Raw genomic sequence first — 18,432 nt, 5'->3', positions numbered from 1 at the left:
GAATCTGAGGCAGCTCCCACCGGTACCACCGAATCATCTCTGTAAGGTGATGCTTTTCGCTCAAGCTCTGCCTGTGAGCTCATGCCGTCTTTCGGACATGCCCGCGGGGGGCGGGAAGGCTCTTGTCTTACAGGGCGCCTGTGCTTCTCTTGTGCCCGGAGGGTGGGGTCACACTCAGGCCCCAACCTAGTCCACCCTTCTCTGCCCGCCTGCCTGGACCGTACCTTGTGGAATCTGCATTTCCAGTCCCAGCGCCGTGCATTTTATTTGCTTAGTTTTGAGAAAGTTTTTAAGAAAATTTAATATCCAGTTTATTTTAGAGAGGATAATTGAGGAATCTCTGAATGGGGATGAAAAGTAAATGCTCTGCGTGAAGCCCCAGCGGAGCGATGGCAGTGAGCAGAGGCAACGCGTGCGCGTGGGTTCAGAACACCAAGTCAGGCTCTCAGCCACTTACCAAAATACGGTTCGTTGGAGCACCCTTTCAACCGCACCCCTTTTGGGGTGCACTCGATCAAAAAATGCCGAACGAGTTCATTGGCCAAATCTCCAGCTGTGGTAGAGGTTTAAAAGAAAGAGAAGAGAGTTTTAAAACATGAGAGCAGGGGAGGATGAGAGAGAAGGAAGGAGAGTCTGGCCCCCGCAGTAGGTTGGCTGCCAAGAACCACTCTAGGAATGGTAGCTGGGCTGCAGGAAGGCTGGCTGAGCACTGCCCGATGGGCAGCTAGAACCCCCTCCAGTGACTGCGCTTACAGGTGGAGGAGTCCTTAGGAGACAGCCTCAAATACTGCAGAATTCCCAGCGACGGAAATGAGCAGCTAAGAACTGGGAACATGGACCTCCAGCTCCTTTGCCTCCTAAGAGGAGAACTTAGAAAGACCCAGACACAGCATGATGACCAAGAATGAATCACTGGAAAGAGCGGGAAGGGTGCCAGTCTTCTGGGTAAGATTTAGCCAGGAGTCAGGTACACAAACCCCTGTAATCATATTGCTGCTACACAGACCTGTGTTCATGCCAGCCCACGAGCCCAAAGAGAAAGTGCATCACGAAAAGCCACAGAATGGCAAACTGTCTGATGGTGGAAAAGTACTGCACTATGCTAATGAGTCCCACAGACATTCACATTCACACTGCGCAGTGTTTCCGTCCTGCCTCGTTCAGCACCCTCCCTGGGAACGTGTTTCCATGGGAACGTGTCTCCATGGGAACGTGTCTCCATGAGAACGTGTCCCCATGGGAACATGTCTGCCTGCGGTAACTTCTAACATTTCTGATGGCAGGACCTGCTAGAGGTGGGTTTGGGCTCCACACCTGGGCCATGGCAGGCTCCCCAGCAATGCTTATTTTAAACAACAGTGACAAATATCAACAACATCGGTGTCAGCATTTCACAGGGGTAGTATAGCTGGTAGGAAAGGAGATGATCAGATTCCATAAAAGGCAGTACTGAATAAAAATGGGGACAAGAACATTTTGCCATTCAGTTGTGGGAGGAAAATGATCCACGGCTTCCAAACTGAAGGCAGACACAGAGTGTGGTCTGGATGCCAGTGGTGAGAAGTGAGTCAGTGGGGAACCCAGCTGCATGGGGATTCGGAGACCAGCACCCCACACATCTGTCGCTGTCCCGTCTCCGGGGTGCCAGGGGTGGGTGGTGACTTGCTGGGCTTTTTCCCGGTCAACTGTCCTCTCAGATCTATCCTTAGACTGTGAAATCCAAATGCCAAATCCAGGGGTCGGGTGAAGGCAAGGCAACCAGACAAAATTTCGCCCAGAGGATGCGCCTGGCAATGTTGCATGTCCTGAACTCTGCTATTCTAACATCCTCTATTTTGTTGCCTTTGCCTGAAGATTGAGACAAAGTGGGCCTTAGAGGTGGGATGCATGTCTGGAGGTAAGAATTATACACCACCATCTGTATTTCCAAAAAGATAATGCATGCAGTAAAAAAAAAAAAAAAAAAAAAAAAAAAGTTTTAAAAGCTTCAGCTGAAACCGAGGAGCCTGGGAGCTGCCATGCACTCACTTCTGCTCCCTCATCACCCATCCCTGAGGTTCCGGTCCTGAGTCTTTTCTGATATAATCATCACTCAGCATGTTTCCAAATACTGCCAAGTGCCTTACATCCTCCACAATCAGGGCAGAGTCAGCTCCTGAGCTACAAAAGCCTCTATTTAAACCACTCTAAAGCCAGTGGAGTGTTTGGTGGAGCTTCTCATGCAGGAATTCTGGATGCCCTGGGGCCCTACTTCCGAGGCTCCCCTGTTCTGCCTGATCTGCACAGAGCCTCCTCCCCCTTCACTTCCAGACATGACAATAGCCACAGATCTGGCCTCTGAATCACCTGCTCCTCTCAGCCTCATCCCCCCCCCTTCTATTCACACAACCACTACCTTTGCCCAAACCGACCATCGAAGTTTCCTGAAAACCCCTTGGCCATGCCTGAAGCCGGACCCCTTGGAAACCAAATCTCATTCTTCAAGGTGTAACTCATTCCAAGGCAATTTTCTCCAGGAAGCTTTAAGCAGAGATTTCATCCCAGGATTTGGTACTGGGCACAGAGCGTGAGTGAAGCAGGTGAGTGTCATTTGGTTTAAACACCAAAGGTTCAGAATCTGTGCTTATTCTGATCTACCCTCGCCCCACCCAGGTGAGCCCAGGTGCCCTAGGAAGAGCCATGTAACTTGCTGACATTCCAGTACACAATCTCCATTTAGGGGAAAAGAATCTTTTCCCTTTCCTTAGAGTTTGTGGCATAGTTGGTTAAAAAAAAAAAGGGCAAGGAGGGCAGGGTGCAATAAAAAGAAAAAAAAAAGAATAAACCAGAAACCGCATATTAGGGGACAGAGAAAGGGAAGAAGTGTATTGATTTGTTGGGAACCGAGCTCATCCCTGAAGGAGAGGTGAGAAAGGACCTGGTGATACTGTATGTGAACGGGTGGTATCAACGTGAGCTCAGGAATTTTTTAAAAGGATACATTCCCTAGCTCAGGTCCTAGAGAGAAGGAGTGGTACTCGGATAGCAAAGAGCAAACCTAGCGATTAGATCTTGGTTTCTAGATACCGTTCCCCAATAAAAAGAACCAAGGATCTTTAGAGAAATGGCTGGGGCAGGGAAAGTACAAAGTAAGCCTAAAACACGTCTGCTGTTTCAGAAAGCTGGCGTGCTCAGGGACTAATGGGGGGTATGTCAGAAGGACAAGGGGCCGCTGGAAGGGCCTCACCTAGTCAAATCCAGGATCCTTGGAAACCAAAAAGTCATGGTGGCGATGGATTACAACACACAGGAAAGGGCATGTAGGGGCTTCCCCACAAGGTTGTGGCCTATGTTTGGGTACATGCATGTCTGCTTCATAGTAATGCTTACCTGTGCATGCAGGCCTCGCAAACTCTTCTATACATGGTTATGTTCATGACAAAAAGCATTAAAAAGGTAAGAAGAAGCCTTGCCTGTATTACACGTTATTCGGCTAGTATTTGCCCCTTGTGCAGTGTTGGACCAGAGAGGAAGAAGGCTTTGTCCTTTCCCCTAAGGAAGGATAATCTCATGACTCCAGGCTTGCACTGGCCTCACCTTCAATCCATCAAAATACTCCACTGGGTGTAGGAACAAGAACCGTGTATATAGTATGCCACATTCTATGTAAGCTTAAAGGAAAAATGCATGTGTGTGTGTGCATTGGACAGATAGTGAGAAGAATTTATTAGAGATGTCTACCCACAGGAAGCAGGAGGGAACTGAGGCATACAGGGCTGAAAATGGGAGCAAAGGTGCCTTATCAGAGGATTTGGTCCATTGTTCTCACATCTGATCACCCATCAAAGCAATAAAAAAAAAATAACAAATAATTAACCTTCCTTCTTGAGCCAAGACAGTACTTACCAAAATACACCAGAAAAAATAAATAAGAAGAAGAAAACCTATGAGTGTTGTTCCGGGTCACCCACCACCTCACGGGCACAAAGGTAACTGACAGGCGAGGTGCCGCTGAGAAGAGCCGGCGGGACCCACCTTTCTTGTTCAGCTGCAAGACGGAGGGCGGGGGCGTGGCCACCTTCATGGCCAGGCCATAGGCGCCTCGGAAGGAGTGGCTGTCCCTGACGATAAATGACCCGGGTTCCTTGTCCTTCAGCATAGCGATGGCTGCAGAGGGGAACAGAGAGACTTGATGTGTGCCGGGGGAGGCCACGGCCTGTCTCCACTCAGGGCCGTGACAAGGGTGAGGGAAGCCTCTGTGATGACCCGAGGTTTCCTGGGGGCCTGACTGTAAAGGACACAGGGGCACAGGGTGGCACGTCCCTTTAGATCACAAAAGTGCTGCCTTCACACACGACTCCTGTTAACCCCGCAGCACCTGTGAAGGCCAAAGGAGGACCCCCCACACACACACCTGACAGCCCAGGAAACCGAGCCTCACTGGCTCAAGTGCCCAGACCAGGTCCCGGTACACACAGTGTGACCCGGCAGGAAGTCAGGCGGGGCCGCCACGCATTCCCCGCCGTGGCCCTGCCCTACGTCTCCCCGCGTGGCATTTTTCTTAGAGATTTTAGAAAGTGCGCTTTCAACTTTCCAAAGAAGGTAAGAAGTTTCCAACCCCACTTTCTGAAGACTGTGAGAGTATACCCCAAAAGTTACTGAATATCTAATACGAATTCCACGATTTGCCCCAGGGGGAGCGTAGGTGGCCCTCCGTCCCGTGGCTCTGAGGCAGGCGTGGCAGTTATGGCCAATTGCTTCCAGCCTGGACGAGGCTGTGGACCCGTATTCGATGCGGCCGTCACCAGCCAGTCAGGGCCACGAGCTGCACCTGGCACTGCACCTTCCACCTGCCCCTGGTGAGGCTGGGAGGCATGTCACGCTGTCACCTATGAAGAACATCCCTCCCCTTCAAGCTCAAAGTCTGGCTGCCCCAGGTCCCGTGCTCAGGATACGGGAAGAAATCGGGGTGGATGGATGGGTTAGGGTGACAGTGACCTCAAGGCGACGCAGCCCAGACACCGGCGAGAGTTTTCTCTAGTAACCAGAACATCTCTCAGAATGTCTCTTATAAACTTTACATTTTACAGAAAGAAAACTAGGGATTTAAAATATAAGGCACTAGAAAATTACAGCCGTGGAAATGCCGCCTTTCTGGAGAGCCCGAGGCCCTGTCTGGAGCAGATGGGGGGCCCGGACATACACTCAGGAGTGGCAGGAAGCCCCGTCACGCCTCAGGAAATAACCCCAGGAAGCCCTCTGTCCCAGGCCCCTGTGCATCCCGACTCCAGCCCCAAGCCCCCGGCATGGCATTTGCTCGGCTGCAGGATGAAACAATTGGTTGCTTGTCCCAGCCCCTGCCGCAGGACAAGGCCGTAAGGCAGGAGCCTGTACACTGACACACATAGGGCACGAGGGACAGGAAAGCACAGCACTCTCCAAGGGGAGCGGGTTTGGTAGGACCCTGGGGGGTGCAAGCCTGACACAGTGGAGTGAAAGCCCACCTGCTGCTCCAGCAACTCAAGGCCTGGGAGGGGAGGGTGGGTGGACCCCACGGGGCACCCCAGGCCTTCGCAGCTGGTTTTATCTCATAGCATGTTTTCTAAATATGGGTGCTGAAGACCTATTATGTTTTTAAAGTAGGGGAAAGACCACTTACAGAAGTTATAGTTTTCAATTGTGATAACCTCACCAGAGCTGCTTCTTTGTAAGTCATGATTTTACTTCACTGTGGTGGAAATAAGCGCCCCAGCCTCATGGGAGGCCGACTTCTGGGCAGCAGAGAGAAGGCCAGCTCTGCTCCAGCCCGTCCTCCCCTCCCAGACCCCATCCCTGAAGCCAGGCCAGCTGGGCACAAGGGAGCCGGGGTCTCACGCGCCCGCAGAGGGAACCTGAGGGCGATGCTGGGCTCATTGTTTCTGGAACAGAAATGAGCCCGCATTGAGGGTGTGAGAAGGAGCTCGTGCACACCCACGGGATCGTCATCGCCTCTCTCCCTGCAGCTGGTGTTTTCAAGGATTCGAGGGCAGAGGCCTGAGAGCACGGCTGGAACAACCATACTTAATTTCTACTTTACTTTCCTCCTACGGTTTTTATGTTCACCTTTAAAAAGTCCCAAGGTCCTAATCTTGCCATAGTAATATGTGAACAATTGTGCCCCTGAACAGGCTATAGGGCTTTTTTTTCCCCTCCTGAATCTCCCTGAAATTTCAGTACAGTTTTTCCAGAAAAAGGCACATCCCAGCAGTTACAACAAAACCCAGGGATGGCTTTCTTCCATCTGGAGAAGTTGACACACCCAACAGAACATTCATCTGTGTAGGTGTTGTCTATACAAAATATCTAGAAAATAGAGGAAGTTATGCTTTTGGAGTTCAACTGGAAAAATCAATGCCCAATGCACATATTAACTATTTTGAGATGGAATCCACCCCAAAGAAATATGTATATATTTTTTGCGGTACGCGGGTCTCTCACTGCTGTGGCCTCTCCCGTTGCGGAGCACAGGCTCCGGACGCGCAGGTTCAGTGGCCATGGCTCACGGGCCCAGCCGCTCCGCGGCATGTGGGATCTTCCCGGACCGGGGCACGAACCCATGTCCCCTGCATCGGCAGGCGGACCCTCAACCACTGCGTCACCAGGGAAGCCCCCCAAAGAACTATTTTTAAATGTGTGGCTAAGATTAGGCAAATGACAACAGTAATTGCTACCGCCCAGCAGGTACCACCAAGGGAGGTCCCCTCCACCCAGATCGTCTCCCCCAGACCCCACGCGGAAGGCTTTCCCATCGCCATTGTGCAGGACGACCCGCCTAGTGCTCTCCAACCAAGCCTGCCTCTTCAGGAGCCGGAGCCTGGCTGTTCAGTCAGAGAAGGGGCCAGCCCAGCCCAGCCTTCACCCTGGTCTGAAAGGCTGAGCCACCAGAGTAGGAGGGTCTGCTCAGAATACTCTTGGGCAGGGTCCCCAACAAGCACTTCTCAGGGTCTGTCGGGCTGGATGAGACAGCTGGAGCTAAGGGCCACAGTCCTGGGGGTTCTTGTGACCAGAGCAGGGAGGGGACGAGGAGGAGCATCTGGCCGCAACAGAGCCTGGAACGTGGGGAGTGCACGGCACAAAGGCCAATTCAGGGACTCAGAAACCTCTCCAGGCCAAGCGAGCTCCCCTCATAGGAAATGACAATAGGTCCATTGAGCTCATGGGAAGAAAGACACATTCTTACCATTTTTATTATCTGCCTAATTGAGTAGAAGAATTTCAGTGACAACGTTGGACAGTGCTGTTTTCCAGCCATTTAACTGTTCACATCCAGGCACTTTTGAGAAACACTCCCCCGGAGAGCAGTTGCGATTTCTTCCCCACTGGCTGAGAGCAGCCCCTGGGGTATCTCCTTTCTGGGTATCCTGGCCAGCATCTGCCAGCCCCAGCCAGCTCCACGGCATCCTCTCTCGGAGGGACGTCCGGGAGTGATGAGCCCACCCACAGGCGGCCGTGTCGTCACCCCCAGGGAGGACGGTGGCTCCCGTGAGCGGGACCAGCACGTCGCAGGGATCCCACGAATTCTGCCGGAGTGAGTGCTGTTCGCCTGAAGGGCTGCCCCAGAGGGACCACCACCGACGGCATGCCAGCGTCCCTCTGGGACACCTCTTCTATTCGTGTTCTAGTAAAAAGTGACACGCGACTTCGCTGCTCAAAGATATTAACCATTTCTCATTTTTGCCAGCTGTCTTCCGACTGTACCGCGCACCCAGAGCTGCTGTGATGCGTGTGACATGCTGGACTGAGTCCGCCAGCAGCTTGTCTTTCCAGCGTGACACAGGCAGGTGTGCCCATGAACGGTGTTAGAAAGACACCTCTCCTTCCCCCACCGGCTGGGGCCCATGATGTCTTCTCATCACGTCATCATTGGCAACGCTGGCCAAACCTTGTCTGGTGGAAGCCACCAGAAATTACACCCCACACACTAGAACGATCGTGGCCGGTGCCCATCCCGGCCGGCTCCCTCATTAGGACTGAGCTTTTCCAAGAAAAACGTAAAGGTTGTAGCCTTTCCCTCAAGGCGAGTCACGAAGTGACTTCCTCCAGCTCATCCGTCCCACCCTGACGCTCCCACCCCCGCGGTCCTGCTTCCCGGATGCAGAGCCCTTGTCCCGCCCACGCACCTTGCTCTCTGGAGATATCTGCCTTGTACCAGAACTTGGATGTATCTTGGACAAAGTTCACGGACACGTGCTTATCACCTGGATTATCTGCAAAACAGAATTCAAAAACAACTGTGAAGGGCGTTTTTCATTGCAACTCTCACCTCAAAGGGACCTAGAAATTCAAAGTCCCACCCTGGGCGAGGACGGGGTGCTCTGGGGAGAGCGCTCTCTTTAACTACAGGGGAGAAGCCTGACTCGGAGCAGGGAGTGGCTGTTTCATAACAGAAAACACAAAGACAGCAGGACACTGCTATCAGGCCTCTGCAACGCATTTCAACAACACGTAGTTAGAAAGACAGGAAGCGCACAGAGCAGAGCTGGTGTTGCTTTACTCCTGTCAGTGTCTTATTATACCTTTTACATTTGAAACATTTCATAATTAAATTTCAACGGTATTTGTTTCATGTTTTGTTTTACAGTTACTGTCACAGAACCCTGATTCCAAGTCAAAGGGGAAAAAAACAGAACCACCACAGATGTCTGCATTTTCTGCTGTTGGAATGAATCTAACGTGAACGAACGCACAAGCCGGATGAATTGCGAGGTGGTGTTGTGCTTCGGGCTAGTGAGATGGAAAAGACCCCTTGAAGGCTCTGGATTCTTCTCTCAAGCCGCTCAGCCCAGCCCTAGCACTGGTGCTCACTGGGCAGGCCCAGCTGTAACCCCAGGGTCCGTCCCTGCCCAAGTGCACCTGTGAGCACAGGGGTGGGCCCCCTACCTGTGGAGACGCGCCTACCTGGGGAAGGTGCAGCTCCCTCCGCAGCCTTGGGAAAGTCCGGGAGGATGTTTGGGAAAGGGATGCTCATGGTGCTGCCGCTGTGGGGGCTGGAGAAGCCGCTTGAGGATGGAGACACCGAGCCGAAAGAACGGTCCCCCTCCGAGGCCCGCTTCTTCTCGGGAAGGGGCGGCTGCCCGGGCAGGGTCAGCCCCGGGCCCTGCAGGCCGGGGCTGTGGTGGCTGCTCTGTCCAGGTGCCACCGTGAGAAAGCTGTGGGACAGGAAGCCGTTGTCGGCAGCCTCAGCTGCTGTCCGCGGGGCGCTGGGGGCCTGGGACGCTCCGTGGGAATTGGCCAGCAAGGCCCCCGGGTCCTCGCCGGGGGGGAGCCCACCTCCTTCAGGGGCAGTGCCGAAGCTCAGGAAGGCCTGGCTGCCTGGGGGGCCGAGAGCTTCCGGCGGCTCCGCCAGGGACAGCTCGTGGCCGTGGAAGGACGTCTGGAGCTCGGCTGGCGGGAAGTGGGGCCGCCCAGGGCCGTCCTTGCCGGGCCGGCTGCTCCCCAGCAGGGTCAGCGTGGACCTGGGGCTGGTGTCCACCCACTGGTGCTCGGCCGAGGAAGGGCTGTTCAAAAGACAAACCGTCAGGGGACGACACGTCCAGGGAGATGCCTGGAAATTAGCAACGGTTCCCACATGGCGGGGGGCAGGGAGGCTGGGTGCCGAGGCTCCCCCGGCAGGAGCGCGAGACTCCCCGAGTATCTGAACTCAGGCCCTGCCCTTCCAGCCTCCCCCCTGACTGTTGACCCCAGATGCTCGGTCTACAGCCTCAGGGAAGGGGTGGGGGGTGGGGTCCGACCCTGCCTCCCCAGCCTGTGTGCCTCTTCCTTCCTCGCTGTTCACCTGGCAAAGTCCCCTCTTCTCTTCAGTTCAAGACGTAGCTCAACTGTGTCCTGACTTTGAAGCCCGTGTCCACGTGCGCACAGGGGTTAGCTGTGTCCTCCCTCTGGTCCCACCACGCAGGCACCAACCATGGGATCTGCTTAAACCTCCCTCCCCCCGTTCTCTTTTTTTCTTCCCGATGCCCAACACCAGTGCCTGACACAGTCAGTTATCGTAAGTGCTTGCAGGACAACCAGCTGATAAAGGATACATGGGAGATTGCCATATCGAAAATGGGAAATTCCAATATTAAGAATATTGGAAATTACTCTATATTTCGAAATATAGGAAGACAGCTAACACACTAGCAAACATGTATTTGCTCTGTGTGTGATGTCGAGTCCCGATACGCAATGTCCCCCTTTTTTGTAAAGAGAAAGGAGGTGGAATTAGGGTGGTAAATAACTGTAGGCCAATGTGCCCACAAGTAAAATACTAGGAAATGATTCCTACCCTGAGCATCTGAATTTGCTCAGCGGCAGTCCTTTGTGAAGGAGAAATAGGACATTTCTCTCTGGCTGTCCGTGGCCCATCCTTTCTGTCCTCCAATCCCACTGCGGGGTGTTCCTGCACCCCCCATGCTTTCCCGAACACCTGCACAAATTCCATGTCTCCGAGAGCAGCACGTCCTGCCTGCCCTGTCCACCCCAATCTGCAGCCCCGGGCAGGCCCCTTCCCAGCCTGGCCACTGCACCCCCTTTCCAGCCTCAGCTCAGATAACGTTTTCACAGATGCTCGGTCCTGAGCTGGCCACTGCGCCCAGACTCTAAGTGCAGTGTGTTCCTTGAGCACTCCGCCTGCTAACAGTGAGGGTGGACTCAGGAGTTTTTATTTTGACTGCATTTTTGAAAAGTGATGGTGGTCAATCCACAAGGCAGCCCGGTGTCATGTGGAGGACAAGCCCCCGCCTTCCCTCCGTGGTGCTTGGGTTTGGGGTCTGTAAGAGCAGCCTGTGTTTGGTTCAAAGACCACCTTACCTCCCCCTCCGCTGGCTGGGGCTGCGGCCAGAAATCGTGCAGGAGGACGTGAACGCCCGCTGGAAGGAGGGCGCCGTGGGCATGTCGGCCCGGAGCGTCGCAGGTTTGGGTCCAACGGGGCTCTCTGACATCCCCACAGAGTGACCGAGAACCTCAGGGCAGCCTCGTGGTTCTGGATCAAGGAAACACGAGCAGGCTGTAAGAAGCAGTGCCACTTCCGAAGCTTTCTGCAGCAGGAGGAGCTGCCCCGGCTCCGCCAAGTGCAGCGTCCTCGTGTCTGGCACATTTCCAAAAGGAGACACACCTGACCAGTCCCTGCGCGCGGCTTTCAACACGTACTGATAACCACCACCCACTGACGATGTGCGTTTACAGTGAGACGGGAAGGAGCCCAGTGTCTCACCCGAGGAACAGTTTGCCCTGATATACTTACCGTGCTGATGAGGTAAGCCATTTCCCACCCTAGAAAGGGCAAGGCCTCTGTGCAAACCACAGAAAAGACCCGCTTTCCATAAAGTGCCCGCCCAGCAGCACTTTGTGCCCCAGGTTGGGTCGCATGCTTTCGGCTAACGCTTCCCTCCACCAGCACGGTCCTGCCTGCGGTGTCTTCACCCCCAAGAGGTGCAGAGACCACTTGGCCTGACCCCTGTCACAGGAGGAGGAGAAGCTGAGCACCAGGAAAGCCTGCCTGTCTGACACCCACACACCACAGGGAACTTCACACGATCCGCTGACCAGATGTCCGTCCCGCTCGCAGCCTAGCATCTCCACTATTTCTGGGTATTTTTTTTTTTTAATATTTTGCCTTTTTTTAAAAAACTAAGCTTTGAGAACTGGACAAATCTACCATGGTCAATAAAATAATATTGTGAGAAATACAGGTTATTTTGCTTTCTGTCTTAAAACAAGGGAGGACTGATCAGAAAATAATAAAGTTGAAAAAATTCACATCACTCAGTTCCATCTATCATCGATCGATCCATCCATCCACCCATTTATCCATCCGTTTACCCATCCATTTATCCAACCATCTGTCACCTATCCACCCATCTATCTATCTGACATCTATGCATCTATCAATCTACCTACAATTTTATGGAGATAATATCAAATATTTAATTTAAAAAAACTGATCAGGCATGCCAGGTAACAAAACAAAAACATGAAAATGAAAACAAAAAAATGAAAAGGAAAAACACCCACAGCTAATACAAACATTGGAGTTAAAAGATACAGACTTCAAAATAACTAAACTGAACATGTTTCAGAAACAGGCTCCATGCTCACAGGGCAGGAGAAGCCCCCAATGTTCACTGCTGGCCCCTCCACTGAGCTTGCAGCTGGTGGGAGCTTCAGATCAGTCATGCTATGAATTAATGAATGAGTTAACAAAAGCACCGACGGAAAAGTACAGGGCAGGGCCAAGCATGGAAATATGGTTCAGGAGGCTGGCCCGAAAAGTGGGAGGAGGATAGAGACGCCAAGCAGCCCCTACGACCCCACGTCAAGGAGCAGCACAGAACCATGGGATCAGAAAAACAGTTTCCCCATCAAGTCCAGCGCACCCGCCTTCGGGCTGTTTGAGCGTGTCACGGCGCGCCGGAGAGCACGTGGCACGGGCATGCACACAGCAGCGCCTCGCAGGATCAGTTCCTCCAGTCCTGAGGCTGCTCTCCGTGCTCCCCGTGCAGTGACGGGAGCCGTACGCTGGCCCAGTCCCAGGGCCGCGGCCACCTCAGGAATCCTGCACCACACTCCCACGGCGCCCAAGAGCCCCAGCAAAAGAGGAGAAGCCGAGGGGAAATAAGATCCTGCTTTGTGCTGTTATCATGCTGCCTGTTCCAGAAAACAACCAGCACAGTGCTTCCCATGAAAGTGGCTTTGTTCCTAACTCAGTTAGAGCCAACTCCGGGGCACGTGGCTGGGTTCTGTTCCCTCTGGTCAGATCGCCCTCTGCCCCCTGCCCGGGCAACAGGATTTAACCCCTAAGGGGGCGGCCAAGCACCTCAGAGTGGAGGCCCCGGCTTCCTGGCCCCTCCACGTGCTCAGAGATGCTAACAGCACGGGGAGTGGGAACCTCGTGGGAGGTAAGGGTACACCCTTCACTCTCCAAGTGATGGGGCGCTGGCCACCGGCCCTGCTGGGAATCCAGAGACATAAGAACGGGAGACCCACGTGGCTGGAGAACGACCTTGAAATCGGACTCCAAGCCCAGGCAGAGGCACCAGCTGCGCGAGTCGAGCCTGCAGACCCTTCTGCGTGGATTCCCCTCATTTCTCGAAGCGCACACGCCCGAGAGCAGACAGAACGTGTCCTGGTTGGGGGTTTTCTTTTGTTTTTTTTTTAATTAATTTATTTATTTTTGGCTGCGCTGGGTCTTCGTTTCTGTGCGAGGGCTTTCTCTAGTTGCGGCGAGCGGGGGCCACTCTTCATCGCGGTACACAGGCCTCTCACTGTCGCGGCCTCTCTTGTTGTGGAGCACAGGCTCCAGACGCGCAGGCTCAGTAGTTGTGGCTCACAGCCCAGTTGCTCCGCGGCACGTGGGATCTTCCTGGACTGGGGTACGAACCCGTGTCCCCTGCGTTGGCAGGCAGATTCTCAACCACTGCGCCACCAGGGAAGCCCCACCTGGTTGGTTTTTGTTCAACTTGCACATTTGCTGTTCACGGTTGAACGATAGGTGAAATTTCCAGAAGGACGACTGTACGGGAGCCCCGTTGCCGGGTGGAGGTGGGGATCGGGGCTCCGTCTTCTCAGCTCTGGACCCAGAAGGAGGCTCAGGGGTGCGGTGACGGCCACGGGAGCAGAGGAGAGTTCTGACACGAGGGAGGTCCTGCAGGCGACAAGCGTGCAGGCGTTGGTCCCGGCTGCCCTCCTCCCGCCTGCGGCTGGCAGGCTTTCCTTGGCTCCAGATGCCACAGAGAGCACGTCTGTCTGTCCTAAACCAACCACATGAGGGGCTCCAGGGTAGTCAGACTTCTGGGGTCACAGCCCCCATTAGGGCGTGTCCACAGAGTCGGGGGACTGGGGACCACACGGACCCTGCTGTACACCCCGTGCACGTCAGAGCTCTGGTGCCCAACCCGATCCGGGCTCTTTTGGGTCCCTGGCACCGTCCCGGCAAAGTGGCAAGTCTGTTCCTCCTCTCACCACATTCTCACATTTTCCCTTTTCTGCTGACGCCCAGAGGAGGCCGCATAATACCTTCAGTGGTTGGAAATCCATCGACCGCCTCACTTCCTGGTTTTCTCTGTGCAGATGGTGCGTCCTGGGCTGAGGGCTGGGAGGAGGGGCCTCCCTCTGGGCTCCCGGGATGTCCAGCCCACCATCTCCTCTCTGCTTCCCCTTCCTGCACTTCCTTTACCCAGAACAGGGTGAGAGAGGGTCACAGGCTCTTTTCCAAGAGGCCTATTTTTAGGCTCCATTTGGGCCGCTACAGGAGGTTCTGTGGGAAGCTGGGTGACATTTGCTCTCTGGTCACCACTATTTACATCACATAGTATAAGTTAACAAGAAGAAAGGGAACCCTCGCTGCTCTCAGCTCACTGTCATCCAGACCCCGGTGCTGAGGCCTTCACGGGAAGGGAATGGGCGGGCAGAAAAAGTAAAGGAGGCGCCCGCACATCAAGGTTCATCCCGCATGCCTCTTGTCCTGGATGTAGGAACCACTACTTGCTAACAAAAGTCAGGGCATGTGACATTTAAAAAAAAAAAAAAAAAAAAAAAATCAACATTTTCCTGTCTCCTAGGTACATAAAAAAATCTTTAAAACGTATAAAAATTATTCACTCATATAATACTTACTCTTAATAGTCACAAATTGCCAATACATTTTTATATGACCTTTAATGAAAAAGAAAATATATTTAGCTGAGGTCAAGGTTATTCTTGCCTATCCAGGTGATGACACTTGAGTTTTGTTATTTAACTATCTAAACCGTCTCAACCTTTGGCTGGCATATTCACAATAAACCTTTAGAAGTGAATGAGAAAATCTATTGATGGAATCCTGGAAGGCTGGTGGCATTCTGATAGACCAAATGGTACATGTGTACGCATCTATCTATCTATCTATCATCCATCTGTCTTTTTATCTATCTGTTCACCTTTCATCTATCCTTTATCTATAGCTATCTACCTATCTTTCACATCTATATCTATCACCATCCCTCTGACCTTCTCTCCTGGGATGATGTAGTTAACCAGGAAGTTCCCTTCTCCACCATTTGAGAGAGTTCTGCAAAATGGAACACTACCAAACCTTTTTTTCTCTCTCACTCTAGTGCTAGGTGTGAAACTGGGGCTTCTGGGGAAGGAGCACACAGATTCCCAAGTTCTAATCTGGGTTCCACCACAAGTCATGGACCACTGAACACACTCTCAACCTCTGGGACCTTAGGTTCTTCATTCACAGAATCCCATCAATTAGGATCAGAGCAGATGATTTCTTGAGTCTCTTTAGCACTAAATTTATCTCTCCATTGTTTCTTTTTCCTTCTGGTTTTGTCTCCTTTTGTAAATTGGTGGTTTCCACCTATGGTGATTTGCTCAGTCCCCCCTTTTATATGTGTCATGTCTCAGCTCTTGATTTTTGCTTTATGGTTACCACGAGGTTTACATAAAACATTTCATAGGTAAAACGGTCCTTTTTCTGTTGTCTACCTCTAAATTTAAAGTATTTTAAAAAGCAAGATTGCATGGGAAGTTCAATAGTAGTGATTTTTTAAAATTATTTATTAGATATTTAAATTTTGTAGGCTTTATACCGTGCACTTTTCAAACTATTTATTTATTTATTTATTTATTTTTTGCGGTACGCGGGCCTCTCAGTGTTGTGGCCTCTCCCGTTGTGGAGCACAGGCTCTGGACGCGCAGGCTCAGTGGGCATGGCTCACGTGCCCAGCCGCTCCGCGGCACGTGGGATCTTCCCGGACCGGGGCGCGAACCCGTGTCCCCTGCATCGGCAGGCAGACTCTCAACCACTGTGCCAACAGGGAAGCGCTATTTAGTTATTTTTATTTTTGGCTGCCTTGGGTCTTCGTTGCTGTGCGGGGGCTTTCTCTAGTGGTGGCGAGTGGGGGCTACTCTTCGTCGCGGTGCTTGGGCTTCTCATTGCTGTGGCTTCTCTTGTTGTGGAGCACAGGCTCTAGGTGTACGGGCTTCAGTAGTTGTGGCACGCGGGCTCCAGAGTGCAGGCTCAGTAGTTGTGGCGCACGGGCTTAGTGGCTCCATGGCGTGTGAGATCTTCCCGGACCAGGGCTCGAACCAGTGTCCCCTTTGTTGGCAGGCGGATTCTTAACCACTGCGCCACCAGGGAAGTCCAATAGTAGTAATTTTTAAAGGGAACTCTTATCTTATAATTTTTTAGTTATTTGTGTATGAACAACAGACCACTTAACCAATCTTCTTGAAAGCAAGGGAAAGATGGGCAGTCAGCCAGATATAATGTCAATTAAATAGAGAAAAACCCTGGAAGACTGAAAAAACAATGCTGCGATAGATGCTTTTTGTCAAAAATCAAAGTCCTGCATCTCTGGCCCCAGAGATGCTCTACAAACAGAGAAGGAAATGATCAACGGCCCCCATATGGATAAACACATACTTTCTTGATCTTGAATTTTTTCTTTTGTAAATCTTTGTCACAATCACATCATACGAATGTGTTCTACGGGTTAAGGTCACCATTTTCAGTAAGTACTAGGAGTGCTCTCCCAAGGATGAACTGTCTCTCTCTCTTCTAGAAGCATCAATGTTCTCATGCCCCCAGCAGACCCAGAAGTGCCCCAACCAGCACTGCAGTCAGGGCCCCTGTCTGCTAACTGACAGGGGATCCTTCTGTGAAGTTCTCATCCAAACCGGAATTACCCCCTTCAAAAAATATATGCCACAGTTTTCCCTTTACTCAATAACACAGAAGAACCAGAAAATGCAGATAAAATAGCTCACTACAAGCAGGACCTTGTTTCTTCTTATTCTTTTAAGATGTCTCATTTCTATTCAGAGGTTTTGATTCAAGCATGCTGGAAAGAAAACACATTTGCCCCCATTGCATTGGTGTTGTGCGGGGAATTCTAATGTGGCAACAGTGGCAACAGTTTTTTCTTCACAATTGAGTCTTTCCAGGCAGTTTCTACTCTGATGATGCACTAAGCAAGGCCAGCTTCTCAAATGACTAACAAGGGCTCTTAGCAACCTGTAAAGAATGAACATCCTTCCAAAATGGGCTTTGCAGTGAGCTCTCAGGAAAACAAACCCCATCCTTCCTGCTAGACTTCAAGGAAGAATGGCATTGGGCCTGGAGCTCCTGAGGATACCTGAGACCCCCCAGAGCCCAGGGATGAGGGAGCCTGCACACAGAGCTGAGAAACTGGGGGTCAGGGTGTGAGGCCTCCTGACACCAAACTCGAGGCCGGAACTGCCCTCTGTTCTGGCCTCACTTACATTTCCGTTTTTTAAAAAACTGAGGTGGAACAGACATAACACACGTTACCATTTTAACCATTTGTAAGTGTGCAGTTCAGGGGCATTAGGTACGGTTCACATGTTGCACCACCATCACCACCATCCATCTACAGGACTCTCGTCATCTCGCCAAACTGAAACTCCGTCCCCATGAAACACTCACTCCGCATCCCTCCTCCCCCAGTCCTGGCACCCACCCTTCTCCTTTCTGTCTCTATGAATCTGACTTCTCTAAGTACTTGATATAAGTGGACTCATACAGTATTTGTCCTTCCGTGTCTGGCTATGTCTTAAAGGTTCATCCACGTGGCAGCATGTGTAAGAACTTCCTTCCTTTTCGAGGCTGAGTAACATTCCATCGTGTGGATGAATCGCATCGTGTTCAGCCCTTCATCTGTGGGCGGATACTTGGGCTGCTCCCACCTTTTGGCTTCTGTGAATAGCTTCATGTCCTCCTTTCATGTTCCTTTGCCCGAGATTGAGTGGGGACTGGTTACTTGCACCAGAAAGCAGCCTCAGGGATACAAGAGCCTTGCCTCAAAGCTACTTCCAATCCAGCGGGAATCCAGGTAGACAAGACTGATGACGGCAGCTGTCAGGCTATGGGGAGAGATGGCGCCAGAGAGAAGAAAAGAGGCATTGACACAGGGAAGCTTTGCTTGGGCTGAGCCAAAAAAAAAAACCACCAGAGGGAGTGTGTTCCAAGCAGAGGGAGAACCTGTATAACTCATGTGCAGAGTAAGGGGCTGATGAGGGCGACAGTGCGGGGAGCCACGAGACTCACCCAGGAACGGATAAACTGTCAGCAGGAGGCACAGAACATGCGAGATGAGGCCCGATCTATCTTGGTGAAGATGCTGTACCCATGACCCCCGGTTGGTTAGAAGTCTTAGGTTCTCAGAAAAACCGCTTTCTTCCTTCAGGCAGAGTCCCCAGTGGCTCTGGCTTTCCTCTGGAAATGGGACATGGCCTTCATGCTAAACTTTGTCCTGGATCTTCTAAGGACAGAGCCATCAGCCTGGAGAAGATGGCTGACACAGGAGCCCTGAAGCATCTTCATCGGGATGAGAGCTTCCTCTCATCAGGACCGTACCATGGAGACTTAAAACCACGTTCCTGTAATCTCACAGAGTGTCTTGTTGTGAGTGGAAAGTCCTATTT

General features: G+C 52.1%; 1 protein-coding gene across 5 annotated transcripts in view; it reads right to left on the bottom strand.

Annotated features, from left to right (window-relative positions):
- Positions 1-18,432, bottom strand: part of TNS3 (tensin 3) — a 188,128-nt gene that overhangs the window by 17,140 nt on the left and 152,556 nt on the right. For all 5 annotated transcript variants that reach the window (XR_013829912.1, XM_079932350.1, XM_079932348.1 and 2 more), the window contains 5 exons: positions 10,810-10,981; positions 8,917-9,515; positions 8,139-8,225; positions 4,015-4,146; positions 458-553 (listed from right to left, as the gene is read on the bottom strand). Coding sequence is in view for 4 of the 5 variants with exons in the window: in XM_079932350.1 (XP_079788476.1) it covers positions 458-553; positions 4,015-4,146; positions 8,139-8,225; positions 8,917-9,515; positions 10,810-10,981 (1,086 nt within the window). In the remaining variant the exon portion in view is untranslated. The remainder of the gene's footprint in view (positions 1-457; positions 554-4,014; positions 4,147-8,138; positions 8,226-8,916; positions 9,516-10,809; positions 10,982-18,432) is intronic.

Source organism: Stenella coeruleoalba, assembly GCF_951394435.1.
Source record: "Stenella coeruleoalba genome assembly, chromosome: 9".
Lineage (NCBI taxonomy): Eukaryota > Metazoa > Chordata > Mammalia > Artiodactyla > Delphinidae > Stenella > Stenella coeruleoalba.
The sequence above is the reverse complement of the archived record's forward strand: the minus strand, read 5'-3'. Positions and strand labels throughout refer to the sequence as shown.